Source organism: Aspergillus terreus, genomic scaffold, assembly GCF_000149615.1.
Source record: "Aspergillus terreus NIH2624 scaffold_13 genomic scaffold, whole genome shotgun sequence".
Taxonomy (NCBI): domain Eukaryota; kingdom Fungi; phylum Ascomycota; class Eurotiomycetes; order Eurotiales; family Aspergillaceae; genus Aspergillus; species Aspergillus terreus.
This window is the reverse complement of record NT_165936.1, coordinates 863,520-878,087: the sequence shown is the minus strand read 5'-3', so window position 1 is coordinate 878,087 and position 14,568 is coordinate 863,520. Positions and strand designations below refer to the sequence as shown.

General features: G+C 51.2%; 6 protein-coding genes across 6 annotated transcripts; 3 read left to right on the top strand and 3 right to left on the bottom strand.

Annotated features, from left to right (window-relative positions):
• Positions 1-1,709: 1,709 nt before the first annotated feature.
• ATEG_08811 (DNA-(apurinic or apyrimidinic site) lyase APN2) lies at positions 1,710-3,595 on the bottom strand (the record flags this gene model as incomplete). Its single annotated transcript, XM_001217396.1, has 3 exons — positions 1,710-2,648; positions 2,697-3,406; positions 3,466-3,595. The coding sequence occupies 3 exons, from the start codon at positions 3,593-3,595 to the stop codon at positions 1,710-1,712; spliced, it is 1,779 nt and encodes a 592-aa protein (XP_001217397.1).
• Positions 3,596-4,176: 581 nt separating this feature from the next.
• ATEG_08810 (cytochrome c oxidase subunit VIa) lies at positions 4,177-5,008 on the top strand (the record flags this gene model as incomplete). The annotated part of the gene is made up of 4 exons (XM_001217395.1): positions 4,177-4,363; positions 4,450-4,474; positions 4,537-4,696; positions 4,847-5,008. 4 exons carry the CDS (start codon positions 4,177-4,179, stop codon positions 5,006-5,008), a joined length of 534 nt encoding a protein of 177 aa, XP_001217396.1.
• A 163-nt stretch (positions 5,009-5,171) lies between these two features.
• On the bottom strand, positions 5,172-7,775 carry ATEG_08809 (putative anaphase-promoting complex subunit Apc5; the record flags this gene model as incomplete). The annotated part of the gene is made up of 6 exons (XM_001217394.1): positions 5,172-5,895; positions 5,946-6,150; positions 6,285-6,408; positions 6,456-6,867; positions 6,921-7,014; positions 7,061-7,775. The coding sequence occupies 6 exons, from the start codon at positions 7,773-7,775 to the stop codon at positions 5,172-5,174; spliced, it is 2,274 nt and encodes a 757-aa protein (XP_001217395.1).
• Positions 7,776-8,676: 901 nt separating this feature from the next.
• ATEG_08808 (uncharacterized protein) lies at positions 8,677-9,628 on the top strand (the record flags this gene model as incomplete). Its single annotated transcript, XM_001217393.1, has 2 exons — positions 8,677-8,986; positions 9,078-9,628. 2 exons carry the CDS (start codon positions 8,677-8,679, stop codon positions 9,626-9,628), a joined length of 861 nt encoding a protein of 286 aa, XP_001217394.1.
• Positions 9,629-10,323: 695 nt separating this feature from the next.
• ATEG_08807 (phosphoribosylaminoimidazolesuccinocarboxamide synthase) lies at positions 10,324-11,364 on the top strand (the record flags this gene model as incomplete). Its single annotated transcript, XM_001217392.1, has 3 exons — positions 10,324-10,479; positions 10,545-10,920; positions 10,988-11,364. The coding sequence occupies 3 exons, from the start codon at positions 10,324-10,326 to the stop codon at positions 11,362-11,364; spliced, it is 909 nt and encodes a 302-aa protein (XP_001217393.1).
• Positions 11,365-11,483: 119 nt separating this feature from the next.
• Positions 11,484-12,675, bottom strand: ATEG_08806 (CIA30 family protein; the record flags this gene model as incomplete). Its single annotated transcript, XM_001217391.1, has 3 exons — positions 11,484-12,235; positions 12,282-12,515; positions 12,588-12,675. 3 exons carry the CDS (start codon positions 12,673-12,675, stop codon positions 11,484-11,486), a joined length of 1,074 nt encoding a protein of 357 aa, XP_001217392.1.
• Positions 12,676-14,568: the final 1,893 nt, after the last annotated feature.

Sequence of the window (14,568 nt, the reverse complement as noted above, 5' to 3'; positions counted from 1 at the left end):
AACCCTTGTCCCCAGAAATATATGTTGGCTCAAAAAGTGAAGGACTGGAGACTCTACTTAGCCAAATCGTACAGGAGTAAAATGTATAACGCCATTAACTGTACGGAACAGCAGTATCAACAAATGGGAACTAACATACGGGACCAAGAACAATGGGAGGAAGCTGAAGATTTGCAGGTGCAGGGAGCACTACCATTCAGTACTGCAGTTCAATAGGCTGAATGATATTGATAATATACAAGGGCTCTAACCTTGAAACAATGCACATTGTCGGGTCAGCACAGAGATTTGTCTGATATGTCCTCCTTCATGCGTTAAACTTCCCCTTTGATGGCTCGACAGTTCCCCTAACTATCAATTGATAGATCCCTTTTGTGACATAAACTCTAGCGTCCTTCATCGTCGTGGCAGACTATAAATCCAACCTCTTCCCTCCTCCCCCGGGCCTCCTCTCTGGACCCAGGTCAAATCCAATCCATCTCATCTTCATATTCATCCAGCAACTCTCTCTACTGAAATCGTACGTTCTATAACTGGCTCTCTTTTCCATCCACATAATAAACACCGCCATCACCGCTGCAGGCAAAAACAGGTAACCCTGTTGCCATGTCCCACCTTCAAAAAATCTGGTTAATCTTTGGACCCTTTCACACTCCTCTGTGGGATGAAATTGACTACTGTTATGAGTGTGTGGATCAAGGCCCTAAGTATTATACCACTGATCCTTCCTCGGTGGATGAATCTGTTTATTGTCGGTTGATGCTGTTCGCCGATGAGGAGCCTGGTCCTGACTTCTTTGATAAGATGTCCATTACTGCGAGAAGCCTTCTTGAAGAGCATGGTGCAGCCAATGCTGGGAGTTTTGCCCTTAATGGGCATCCTGTACCTGGACATGGCTTTTCCTTTTTCCTGCCGAATAACTATTATGGGAGATGAGGAGGTGATAAGGAGGATAGCTGAAACCATGGTGATGTCTCTGACTTGACTTGTGATAGGTTATGCTTTTGTTTTATCAGTTTTTGATCTGCTTATTTGGATAAAATGTGATAGCTACGTGTTGCAACCTCCCTTCTTCAAAATTAAGTATGACTCTACCTGTTGTAGGGCTGTTGGTTGCTTTGTAAGGCATGCGTCATATCATAATTGGCAGCTAACTACCTACATTCCAGGACGGCACCATACCAAGAATAGGAAGTATAAGTAATTGCTAGCGTTATGTGTCTATAGATGCCAATGTTGGTACTTAGCCCAGAGCAGACGTACCTAGGCACCACACACATATGTCACAACAAGTCACCATGCCTTCCTCTACTGAAAATTCTCAACGTCGTCTCTTATTGCCTTATGATGATGCTTGCTTGCCCTTTAGTTTTACCAACTCTAGCTCAAGCTCCAATCCCTTCATCTGATTTAACCAATATTCCCTACTTCTATTCCTGACCTCTTCTATCATTTGGGCTCCTGAATCTACCCTCATTAACTAGATTGTTTTGAATCTCTAACAGACTCTTATTGCTTTCTATAAAGTTATTCCTCCACACTGTCTCCGTTACTGTTTGACTAAACGTCCTCATGAACATGCTCCCACTCTGGTGTTTGCTGACCGGGAAAGGATAGTTTGTCCAAAATTAGTTTCTCTCATGATTTTATGCCTGAATAATGTATAGGAACCGAAGGGGTATCATCCAAAATAGAATCAGTAATCCAGATTATTCAGTCCGAGTGTTCCAATCACTGGCCCATATAAACGTGGAACAACGCCATTGAGTTCCTTTCTCTTTATTCCCGCTGGGTCCCAGAGGCCTTGGACAGATCCAAAAGGATCGGCCGCAATTGACCCCCGGTTTTTTGGTCGTCAAGCTGATGCATGGTTCCTGGTGGCCTTCGCATTTGGGTGCAGCCTTCTTCTTGCTAAATAACTTTGACCAATCCTCCTTGCTCACGATAGGATCAATGAACGTTTCATTTTCCTGCGAGGATGGAGCTGCAGGTTGACCCTTACGCGGACTGTCGGGGTTACCTTCGATCTTGTTCGCGCTTTGTGCATCCGCGGAGTTATCGGGTTCATTTGAAGAAGTCTCTGGCAATGGATCCGGAATCAACCCGGGCGAATCTGATCCTCGACTAGGTCCCACTTTGTCCTGTTCTGTGACAGATACTTTGGGCTTAAAGAACCCCTTGAGAGACTTTTGCCCACCAAGGGCCCCTTGTATTGGGGTGGGAGTTGATTTCGAACGTTTGACGGGAGGAATAGGTTCGCTTCTTTGGGACCTTTTGCGCGCACCTCCCTGGGCAGGTTGGGGGCCGCTGGGAGTTGGGGTTAGAGCAGGCTTCTCCTCCGGAGGACACACATTGGCAGCATTGGCCTGTTGTGGTCCAGATGGAGATGGTTCGGTTGCAATGGTGTTCCCTTTCGTGGCTGTGGCGGAGGGCTTGCGAGAAAACATATCTTTGATGCTTCTCCGCTTATCGAATTCGGGTATCAAGCGGCCGGAAGTGGGTAGAATTAGCTTTGTCGTATATTCTTGTTTGCGTTCGCCATTAGCGAACACACCGGGAGGATTCATAATGTCTCGAATGTTGACGGGTTTGCCGTCGAGTGGCACGACGTCTTTGAAAATTGCATATACCGGGCAGTGATCGGATCCCTGATCATTTATTAGCCATGACGACAGGTAACGACTGCTCAAACTTACCATAAGGCCCTCTTGGATGTTTGAATCCTCTATCCAATCTCGCATGTCCAAGCTGCAAAGTACGTAATCTATCCTCGAGCCGTAATTACCGGGGCGCGCATTGATTCGTTGTTCCCAGCATGTATACATTCCCTTGCGGTCAGGGTGGAACATCCGACAAATATCATGGAGGACGGGTTGCTCTCGTCCCTCATCACGCTGCCCCAGCACCTTTCCTTCAAACAAGAGCTGATTGAATAAACGTCGCGCCGGCGCTGACACAAAGTCATCTTCAGTCAGTGTGCCTTTTCGAATGGCTTCCGCCGCGGGCGCTTGATCAATCTCTCTGGCCGATATGTTGAGGTCACCCGTAACCACCACCCGCTTTCCCATAGCAACTAGATTTCGCAAACGAGTATCCATTAGGTCGAGAAAACTCTGGCGAAACGAGTCGCGACTTTCATCTCGATTCGCAGGACAATATAGCCCCAGCAGGACAAACGCCGGGAACTCCAGTATGACACATCTACCCTCAGAGTCAAGGGTGGCTGCATCAAGCTCGAGCTGTGACAATTGCTCGATTGCCGGATAGCCACCGATTTGCTGATCTTCCGGTAGATCCCGGAAGGGGGTGGATGAATTTGGAGGGCAGAGTACTCCAGTGAGACCCTCCTCAGCACGGATTGGGGCACATGTCGAATTGCGGGTGTAGATAACAACCCCGGAATAGCCTGTAGATAATAAGAATTTGTTGGCTACAGAAGGAACAGGCTCAATGGCTGGCACAAACCTTTCTTGACCCGGGGGAGACTGAAATAGCAATCCCAGCCTGGGACTAGGACCATGTCATCTCGGAGGTCTTTCCGTTGAATCTTGGTCTCTTGGAAAACTACTATATCGGCCTCTAATATTTCAAACATGGCCTTGAGTATTGCCTCAGGTTAGTTGCCTTACTCTGAGTTGTTGGTGGGTAGTGCCTCGTTACCTGGAAGGTACGGTTCCCTCGCCATGGTTCATACGAGAAGGGATTCCTGTGTAAGTTAGAAAAGAAGCATGTAGTATACTATTAGACAATATACCGAATTCCATTTACTGATGGGCATTAGTCATGTTGATATACTGAGATCGTAGCGGCGCTTACCGTTCCATGTTGTGATACGAAACCCCATGCCGGCTATGAGTACGGGGGAAGCTGACACATATCGTGGCGTGCTTATGCAAAGGAGTAACGTCCGCCTAGTCTGCGAATATCTCACACTGGGATCGAGAGAGACGACTCGAGCGATGGTTGTAAACAAGTGACTGGGGTCGGGAGTTGATGTTCCATAGAGACCACGTGACCAACGGGCCGTGACATCACGCGATGCTGACATAATGCGCACGATGACCGAAGACGAATCACGGGGCTGCTAAACCTCCTTCAACCCGGAAAGCCCGACGTCCGTGGAGAATCCCACTTCAAGCACTCTCGACGCCGACCGAGATACGCCCTTTGCCCACCATGTTCCCTCAGCGCAACCTCCTCCGTCTTTCTCAGCGCTCTGCTCAGCAGCTGCGTGCCACTCCGGTGCGCTCTGCTGTCCAGCGCCGCCTGAACAGCACCGACGCTAAGATGCCGTCCTGGGCCGTCGACAACGAGTTCAACCGCGAGAGAGCCAACGTCAAGCACCATGCTGCTTCCACCAGCGGTACGTGTACCTCAATTGGCCTTCCAATCCAATTTTTACGATGTTTCGCATTGTCTCAAGCGGTCATACTGACACAATGGCTCTAGATCTCTGGAAGAAGCTCTCCATCTTGTACGTTTTCTGCCTGCATCGGTCGTTCGAGTCATCGCATTGTATCTAACCATAAACCCCAGCGCTGTCATTCCTTGCCTTATCCTTGGCTCCGTCAACGCCTACAACCTCTGGGAGGAGCACTGGGAGCACTGGGAGCACATGCCCCCTCTTGAGGAGCGCACGGAATACCCTTACCAGAACATCCGTGTGAAGAACTACCCCTGGGGTGATGGTGACAAGGTAAGTGTCATTCCTGACATTTTGTGCTTCAATTCCTTGACTTGTGCTAATATTATGTCAGACCATCTTGTGAGTTTCTCCCATCGACCCAATCAAACATAGATGCGACCCGGCAATTCCCTCACGCTAGACACTGCTAACAACCTATAGCTGGAACTCGGACGTCAACTACCACAACAAGGACAAGGCCACCTAAATCCTTGCAAAGGCTTCTGCCTAGGTAACTTCCTCCTGTTGGCTGTTACAATCATAAGGGCTATGTATATTTACTGCGACCACGGGGATAGAGGCGGTGGGAGATGTGATGATTGAGGGCTTGTCACTATGCTACCATTGACTTTCATTTGTTTGGCAGAAAATCAAGTGAAATACAGTTGCTCGATCTAGTTTAACGTATGCTTCAGTAGGCTTGAGGGTGCTTCGTAAAATACCCGGATGCTATGGTCCGATATTATGATTGGTGACTGTATAGTCGTTATACATCTGAACCACCCAACCTCTTCAGATCCAAATACTTCGCCGCATAATCATTTGCCAGAACCAAGTCACCAGTGAGATGCATGACTGTTGCTTTCTTTGCCATCATTTCGCACTGGCCCTTGATATCCTCGATTTCCTCATATTGATCATACGCACAATCCAGATATTCCAGGGCTCGGTTCATGTACTCTTTCTTTGCTGACGCATTTTGTCCTCGGTTCTGATCGGAAAGCTTGCCTGCAATACCCATGTTTGCGTCCACTAGCAAGGAGTACGAGCGTGCTGTCAACTCGCAATCATTTGACTCCAATACCTGAGGCATGATGCTTTCGACCAACTGCTCCACGGCCTCAAACTCCCGAAGGCTAAGTAGCACGGAGGACAAGTCGCAGATAGCTTCCCAGAGTCCAGGAAGGAGTCTCGAGCGGTGCGCAATGCTAGCAGCCCTCATAGCTAGCGAAAAGCCACGTTGCGGCTGGCCCGTCCTCTCCAGGATGCGTGCTTTTAGGCATAGGAGTTTCACTTGAGAGTGTATGTCGAAATTGTCATGGTGGAGGGATTGGGCAGTTTTCTCGACGGCATCAAGGGCGCGACTGTAATTCCCCTGTCGGATCATGTATTCCACAGAAAGGAAGGAAAGATGAAGGGATATCTCATTGTCCGGTAGCCGTATCGATTCAAGCTGTGAGAAGAGGTAATCTGCTGCTACTTTGTCGTCCCTAGAGATGGTCAGACTCAAGTCTGCCGACGATGGAGAAGAAACGCATACTGATATATCTGTCGCTTCAATTTCAACATGCCGGAAAAGATGGTCCAGTATTGGTTGGCCTTCAAGGACCTGAGCTTTTCTGGTGGGATCTCGTTCATCCGAGCTGAAACCTCCTTGTAGCGACCTTGCTGGGCGAGCTTTGGAATGTTAGGTGCGGTTTTGTGGGGGTGCGTGATCTCGTACCAGTTGACAACTCCGGAAGGTACTTTTCAAATAATCCTCGAACGGCGCTCGGCTTCCATAACATTCTCGGAAGATCTCGCTGCTTAGCCAGGAAAAGTGTGATATTCCTGTGCTGGTGAGCTAGGGTAAATAAGCCTCGAATTCTGGTGACCATACCTATCCTAGAATAGAGTGCAGTTTGTAATAGTAGCTGAGGGCCCATCGAATTCAGAAGGTTTTTGGTGATGTTCAGGTGAGATGCCCGGACAACATTCTCCATCGAAGAAGCCAGACTTTCGCCCTTTGTCGTATTAGTAGGGAATATCATAGAAGGGAACGCTGACACACATTCTGCAGTTCAAGCTTCGCTTCACTTAGCAACGTTGTGCTCAGAAGGCTCCACATTTCTGTTTCCTTCGCTTTTGCTTTGAGGAAAGCTAAGCCCTCTTTCTCGTTACCGAGCATGCCTGTATTCTCTACATCTCTCATATGTTCCGGAAATGCTTTCCCGAAATGATACAGCCAGCTCATGCAAAAGTTCAGACAGTTCAGGTCGTGGGATTCACGGGCGATAGAAACAGCCTCCTGCATAGCTGATACGGCCTCTCCATAGCATCCAAAATCTGCCTGGAGAATTGCCAGGTTGAGGAGTGCATATTGATAGGAGCTTCGATCACGACTATGCATCGTATAGTCGAAATAGCGATGTAGGTTGTCGAAGGATGAGGGATAGTCCCCGGCTCTCCACGCATCAAGAAACCTGTAGAAGTCAGTTTCCGTGTTGTCCAGGGAGGCGGATGGAAAGAGATGTACCTGAGATAATGTACCAGATTAGGCAGTGTCACGCCGGACGTTATGATTTGTTGCAGCCGTGTTTTCATGCAATCGGGGACTCTTCCACCCAGCCCTGCGTGTGTCAGGAACGCCAGCTTGTTAGTAGGGGTGCTACGTACTCTGCATTTCTCCAATCTGAAACTCCAACAGCCTTTCCACGTCCTTGGTGCTAACGTAGGTCTCCTCAGGATCGTCCCCGATATTCCCATAGGCTACCTGAGCAAGCGCACTACTGGCATCAGTACCGAACCACGAAAAATTGGCGTCCACGATAGTGTGTTCGGCGGATGGGTTCTTCTTTGCCCACGCACGGTATGTTGGCAGTCGGTATTTGACAAATGCGCTCCATAGCTTGACTGAGTCATGGAATTGCAGTCTGGTGAATTCGAGCTGAGCTCGCCTGACGAAGGCGCCCAAGGGCGAACATCGAGAAAGGCGTATGTTGCCTATCTCTGGAGCCAGGCCATTATCGCGATCCCGAATTTGTTCTTCGCGAGTTTTGACCAGCATGTACGATATGTTCGAGAAGAAAACTTCCAGCTGATCGCAGGAGTCAATAGACCAGATCTTGCGCAGAAACAAGTCCCATACTGAGCGGCCTGGGATGGAGGATTGATGAGGGCTTAAAGCTTCCTCGAGGTCTGTGATAGAGACGGCGTAATGTCTCTCCCATATTGCAGGCGAGGAGTTGGAAGTCTCTGGTTCCAGCGAGCTCAGGCACGAGACCAGGAAGGAGAGAACATCAATGGCGGCAGAGTTGGGCACAACACCATCCGTGTATATGGAGATGAGGGAAAGAAGGGCCACCTTTGCCGGGGTCAAATAACGGGCCATGGTGACTATGGGGTCAACATCCTTGGGAACTGTGGCCCAGTGTTGTTCGAATCGTCAATCGGAAAGGCCCAGAGGCTTTCCCAGACGGCGTCACGCGTTAGACTAATGGATTCACGCGTCCGACGCGGATAGAAGAAATTCTTTTGGAAGGAGAGACTGGGGAGGCTGCGCAGGTCGTCGCAGAAGATGGGAATAAACAACGGGAGCCGAATATCGTGGTGGGGAGAAGAATGCATGGCAAAATGAGGTTATATTTTACTTGGATACAAAGTCTGGTACATACGACCACAGGGTGTGGAGAACAGGGCTTCCCGTCCGCTCAGCCGTACTTAAGCCACACGCCGGCCGGTTAGTAGTTGGGTGGGTGACCACCAGCGAATCCCAGCTGTTGTATGTTTTTTTCTTTTTTTAATTTCTATCCGAGAATTACACTGCTTTGGTTCTGCCGTCTGCGAAGCTGTTCCTGAAGCATTGCACTTTTTTTACGGATTACAGCATTCTTTCACTCTAATGCAAAGGCGATACCGAACTAAAGTCGTTCTCTTTAGGCTGGGAGATGGGCGGTTAAAACGGAGCTGCGATTGGGCGTGATCCCAGTTTACTCCGTAGGCCCTAGTTACTAGTGGCAGGGGCCAAACATGGAGCAGTCTCAAAGCTCCAACAAAGGCCGCAATCGTTGTGTCAAGCGCCGTCCGCAATCGACTGGGAAAATGTCAGAATCCAATCCTCAGTATCCTGCGAGTCTCCTGCTCCACGTGAAATCCAGACCCCTACCTCCCTTAAATTTCCAGTAGAGAACGCCCTTGCCGCATAGCACCCCTTGCCTTACCTATACATCGTCCACAACCCGGCGCACGGTCGCTTTATCAAGGCCCAAAACAGACACGCAGGAGAATCAACGATGGGCCTACGGAAACGCCCTCTTACGGCTCATCTCGCCTTCTTCGCGTTCCTCCTTCTCCAGGTTGTCATTCCCATCTCGGCCCAACTTTGCTACAACCCCAACGGCTCCATAAGCAATGACCGCCCCTGCAATAGCACCGCCGACGTGAGCGTTTGTTGCGAGGACGGCTTTGTCTGTACCGAAAACAAGCTCTGTCAGCCGATGGGATGGTATGACGGCTCTGATGGGAACCCACTGCAGCTGATCCGGGGTACCTGCACGGACAAGACGTGGAAATCGGGCAATTGTCCTGGACACTGTATTGCTGGTAAGTCCCATGCCGTTGCCAGGTGTCTCCGTCGTGAGACACCGGAACTGAATATATCTGTAGCCCGCACAAAATACCTAACAGCAAATAGAATCACCCACTGGAGGAGAATGGGTCATGCGATGCGGTTCCAACTCCCAGGAATACTGCTGTTCCGACGATTCCTGTTGCAGCAACGGTGGAAAGCGATATGACCTTGGCAATGCGACAATGACTGCGCTAGCCGGCCGCCAGGTGTCATCCTCGACCCAGTCATCATCATCAACAACGTCCGCTTTATCGACTACGACGACGAACTCGGAGGCGACGGCGGCGCACCCAACCCCTACGGTATCCGCACCGAGTGAGACCGGACCGGAAGATTCAACGAATTCGCAAGCCAAAACCATTGGCATTGGTGTCGGAGTGGGAGTTGGAGGTGGTTTACTGGTTCTGGGGCTTTTGGCTTTTCTTTTGTGGCGACGGAAAAGGGCTAGGGCTGCTGCTGCTGCTGCTGTGGGTGGTAGCTATTCGCCGTCCCAGTTGACTCATGTGTGGGCGATGAAGCAGTCAAAAGGTGTGGCGGAGCTGGACTCGCGAGACCCGCGGGTGTTTTCAGAGATGCAAGGGAGACCATCGCATCCGGTGTATGAGGTGGAGTGATCAGGGTGATTTCTGTTCCTCACATGGGCAATATCTATAGAACCAGCACGGCTTTCCGTGCCGTATATATCTGGCAATTTTGCTGTACATATACCGCTCTAGTGGCTTAATTGCATAGTTACCTACTTATTTTCACGGTCGGAGTGGGAACACGCTCTCACCATCTGTTTATACTGCCGTTCCGCAGTATTACCGACGCTATACATTCACTCCTGTACGCTTTGGCTAGCAAATGCATCACAGCGAGTAGGTAATTCTTGTTGGAAACACAAAATCCAGATTTTGAGAAGAAACTAATCAGAAAGAAAAGAAAAGCAAACATAAATAAAAAATACTCTATAGCAGTTTGTGCAGGAAGCCACGTCAAGAGAAGATCGGTCGAGGCGTATGCTAACTTCGCTGTACGGAGTCATGGGCGCGGGTTTTGTTTGATCAAGGCGACTCAGATGGCGACCCGTACTAGAATATTCTCTCTGATATACCCAAATTATGAATACTACCAAATTTTCAATGGAAGAACACCCCATGGAACTGATGAAGATGTTGAAATGCAGTATATGCGAAAATTCTGCCTGAGGCCACAGTACCCCGCCAAAAAACGACCTTATCGATTATCACGCCGCAATCTTTGACGTCTTCCCTCTCCTCCATCCCACCTCGCACTTCCCCCATTTCTCCAATTGCATCCCGCCACCATGACCGACACCATTGCAGTCACCAACACCGACCTGAAGGGCGTGCTGCCGCTCATCGCGCGCGGCAAGGTCCGCGACCTGTACGAGGTCGACGACAAGACCCTCCTCTTCATCGCGACGGACCGCATCTCCGCCTACGACGTGATCATGGCCAACGTACCCCTGCCCCAATCCGCCATTCCCTCCACTCTCCCAATGACACACTAACCCCCGGTGAACAGGGCATCCCGAACAAGGGCGTCCTCCTGACGCTCTGCACGCAGAAATGGTTCCAGATCCTGACGGAAGCGATCCCCACGCTAAAAACGCACTTCCTCACGCTCGACCTGCCGCCGCAGATCCCGGAGTCGCTGCGCCCCGTCCTGCAGAACCGCAGCATGCAGGTGCGCAAGCTGCGCATCCTGCCCATCGAGGCTATCGTCCGCGGCTACATCACCGGCTCCGCCTGGAAGGAGTACCAGAAGTCCGGCACTGTGCATGGCATCCCCGTGGCGCCGGGGCTGCGCGAGAGCGAGGCTTTCCCTGACGGACCGATCTACACGCCCAGCACGAAGGCGGAGCAGGGCGAGCATGATGAGAATATTCATCCGGATCAGGGTATGTTTTGTCCCGATTGTTTTATACAGGGGGGAGGGAGTATGCTAATGGTGGGGGGTTTGTGTAGCTGCGAAGATTATCGGCGAGCCGTATGCGTCGATCGTTGCGGAACTCGCGGTCAAGCTGTACAAGACAGCGCATGAGTATGCTCTCACCCGCGGGGTGATCATTGCCGATACGAAGTTCGAGTTTGGCGTGGATGAGGAGACGAACGAGGTTGTGCTGGCCGATGAGGTGCTGACGCCTGACTCGTCGCGGTTCTGGCCCAAGGATGACTATGAGATTGGTCGTGGCCAGCAGAGCTTCGATAAGCAGTTCCTGCGCGACTGGCTTGTCAAGGAGGGTCTAAAGGGTAAGGAAGGTGTGCGCATGAGCGACGAGATTGCCCAGAAGACGAGCGAGAAGTACCGCGAGGCCTGGCAGCGGATCACCGGGGGTAACTAGAGTACTAGCTTTGTCTGCGCAGGTTAGGATGACATAGGTTAGAGAAAATGTACTGTATGTGTTGTGGCAGACTATGGTGTCTAGATATTGTACAAGTTAATTGGTATCTTGAATGATAATTACTCCCACTCATCACGCAGTCCCTTCAGACCCTTTCCTTTGGAGCCGCGTTCCTCCCTCGACCGGGAACTATCAGCAGACTCTTTCGTCCATTCGCTGTCAACACCTTCATCGACGGGTAACGCATCCGCACCGCAGATACGTCTCTCCTCCTCGATTTCCCCCTCGCTCATGCCATTCGTCGCCCAGATCCGATGGATCCGCAGATCGAACGGACCCTCGATCCGGTCCGTCAACCCAATACCAACACTTTTCACCCGCTGACGCAGCAACGACGTCTGCGGTTCGACCACCAGCCCGTGGTTCGTCCGCACAAAAGAGTTCAGTGGCAGTAAGATCGTCTCCCACCCCGTGGAGCCAGACGTCGTGGTCGTGGATGACATGATCGTCGACTCGGGCGGCACATCCGACAGGGCCGGCGGAATGCCGCCGGGGTACAGGGTCTCGGCGAGCTCGGGTGACTCGGTTGCTGTGGAAGAGGCGTACGGCGAGAGGTGGTCGCGGGCGGCGGCATCCTGGACCCGGTGATGACGCGTGTAGAGACGGTGTTGGTGGATATCGGTCTCGACGATGGAGTCGGTCTGGATGTTAACGGTGTATCGACGGCCGTCGGATTTGACACGTAGCGCGAGATAGGTGTAGGGGTCGACGTCCCAGTAGAGCCGACCGAACAGCCAGAAGCCGCGATCCTTGTTACGAAAAGCAGCATAGCCTGGACGGTTGTTGTCAGCGTGGACCCTTGGGTCGTGTGCTAGACCAAGGTAGGGAAGTGTCCATTGAAGTAACCCTCAACGTACCAGTGCGCTCGACTCTCCAATTGTTTGGTAGCTTTGTCGATATACTCCCGTGGAAACGGGCGTGAGCAGGACTGTTCGAGGATGGATCGGCAGGGACGTAGTCTAGACTGGCCGTGCTGTAGCCTCCGACGGCGCGATCAGCCATGGTCTTACAGCTGGCGACGGAGGATTCGTCTTCGAAATCGAGAAGGACATAGGGCTTGGTTGGTGTGTGGAGAGCTTCAGAATTCCAGGCTGGGTCGATTGCAAGATTAGATCATCGCATCCAAAGGCGCACGGGGAGGAGATAGGTAGATGCTCGCTTACCGATTCGCGACAAGCGGGAGAATTCTTCTGCGCTGCGCTTAAAGAAGCCAGCGGGTTTGGCGGCCAGACATCGAGCTGTCGGGATCATGATGGGAAGAAGGAGGTGAAGGGCGGCAGGGAGAGGGAGGTGTAGAGATGGAGCGACAGACGAACATGAAGAACTGCTTGAAGAGTTCCATCGCGGGATGACGTAAAGGAGTGTCTTGGTGCCTCAGGCAGAAGCTTCTTCTCATCCCTGCGTTTGTGGAGCACTTACAACGTGTAGATGTGCATAGAGCAGATTGGATCATTCTATAACTAGGTACTTCTTCAGTCTTTGAATATTTGATCGGTATTGCGGCATCAGATCAAGGAGAGGAACACCAACGCCGTAGGTCCTGCGGTTGCCGATCTACATGTAAAGATATATATCAGCACTCAGAGCTGACTTCATGTAAAGCACAGCAAGCATCCTCGTCGCCCTTTGGCTGCAAGTTCATATATTTACTGCCAAAACACATCAGGGCATTCCTTATGATAATCAATACAGATTTACAATGATTGTTGCTAGTCTGTACGTCCCGATTAGCCCCCGATCGTGAATGACAACAAATCTAATCTTCCTCTAGACTGCTTCACAATGCGCCCAAAACTAAAGAAAGGCGAGGAAAACATCTAGCCTCACCATGTTGTGAAGCTTTCAAAACCCTCCATCACTGTTTGGATGGAAAGGCGGCTTCTTTGAGACAGGCGCCCGTTCCAGCCTTGACCTCGACGGCACGATGACATCCTCTTCCAGACTCAAGTCTCATAAATCATGCGCCTGAATCATGTACATGCCTTCCTCCGGGGTGTACTGGCGTTCATTCTCTACGAAAAGAAAGGCGTCTCTAAGTTTGAAGCTATGAATTTGGCCTTCCGTGGCTGGATTGCTCTACTGAGCGTCTCAACACCGTCATCGCTGCAGCAGCCGGTGATTATTCGATTTACTTTCTAACAAGCTCGACGGTGAGCTGTGCAGCTCGCTGGCGAGGGTGTCTTCCTTGGGACCTCTTGTTCTATTGGTCCAAGCTCAACGGAATGACAGTCTGGACGGTGAGGTGGGTGTTATTTCCGCCGTCCCGACCCTCCCGAGTCAACACTCGCCCGATGCATACCATGGACCATGTATCCGATGCTATGACCACCGCCTTTCCAGTGGTACTGGGGTCCGCCTGCGTAGAACTAACAGTGCAAAAGCAGTTCCGCTCCATATATGCAGCACCTGCCTTGTTCGGTTCCGTTCTTTCTTCCTTCCAACTAACTCTATGCACGGGCAGAGCGTCAGGGGATCCATATACTTCTTTCCTACCGGGGTAAATGTGACTCCTTCACTAGACTCCCAGGGCAGTGACGACACTGCAGGTGCCCCGGATTGATCTTTCCGCAGCACACCACCGGCAGTTCACTACCATCCTTGGGATCAATAAATACAGAGTTTGGAACTCTGGGGCTCACGCCCTTCTTCATCACTGACCACCATCTTTTTAACTTGCCCTCTCCCCTCCACGACTCTTTCCCTTCCTCCTTCCTCATACCCATTGCTCCGTTCGTTTCTCACTCCGTCTCTCGCTTCACACAACCAGCATCGCAATGGACATGAGCGTGGAGACAGCGAAGCGCTGCCAGGACATTTACGGCCTGGGAGCCCGTCTCTTCATCGGGAAGTAAGTACCTACACTGAGGCTAACGCCCTCCTCTCGCCGATCGACCAGAGATACTAAAGCAGCCAACCAGGATCCCGAACGGACCAGCTCAGGAGCTGGTCCTTAATCTGCTCTTTTCGTGTTTTGGAATGTGGGCGGACGGGGGGCGTGGTCAGCATCCTGCTGACCAGCAGACGCGGGAATAGAGTCGCCTGGGTGCAGTACAGGGTACGTCTACAGACATCTCGCCCCCAACACCCTGGATACCTCGTCTAACGAAACGACCACAGACCCGCGCCGAGGCCCAGGACGCACTG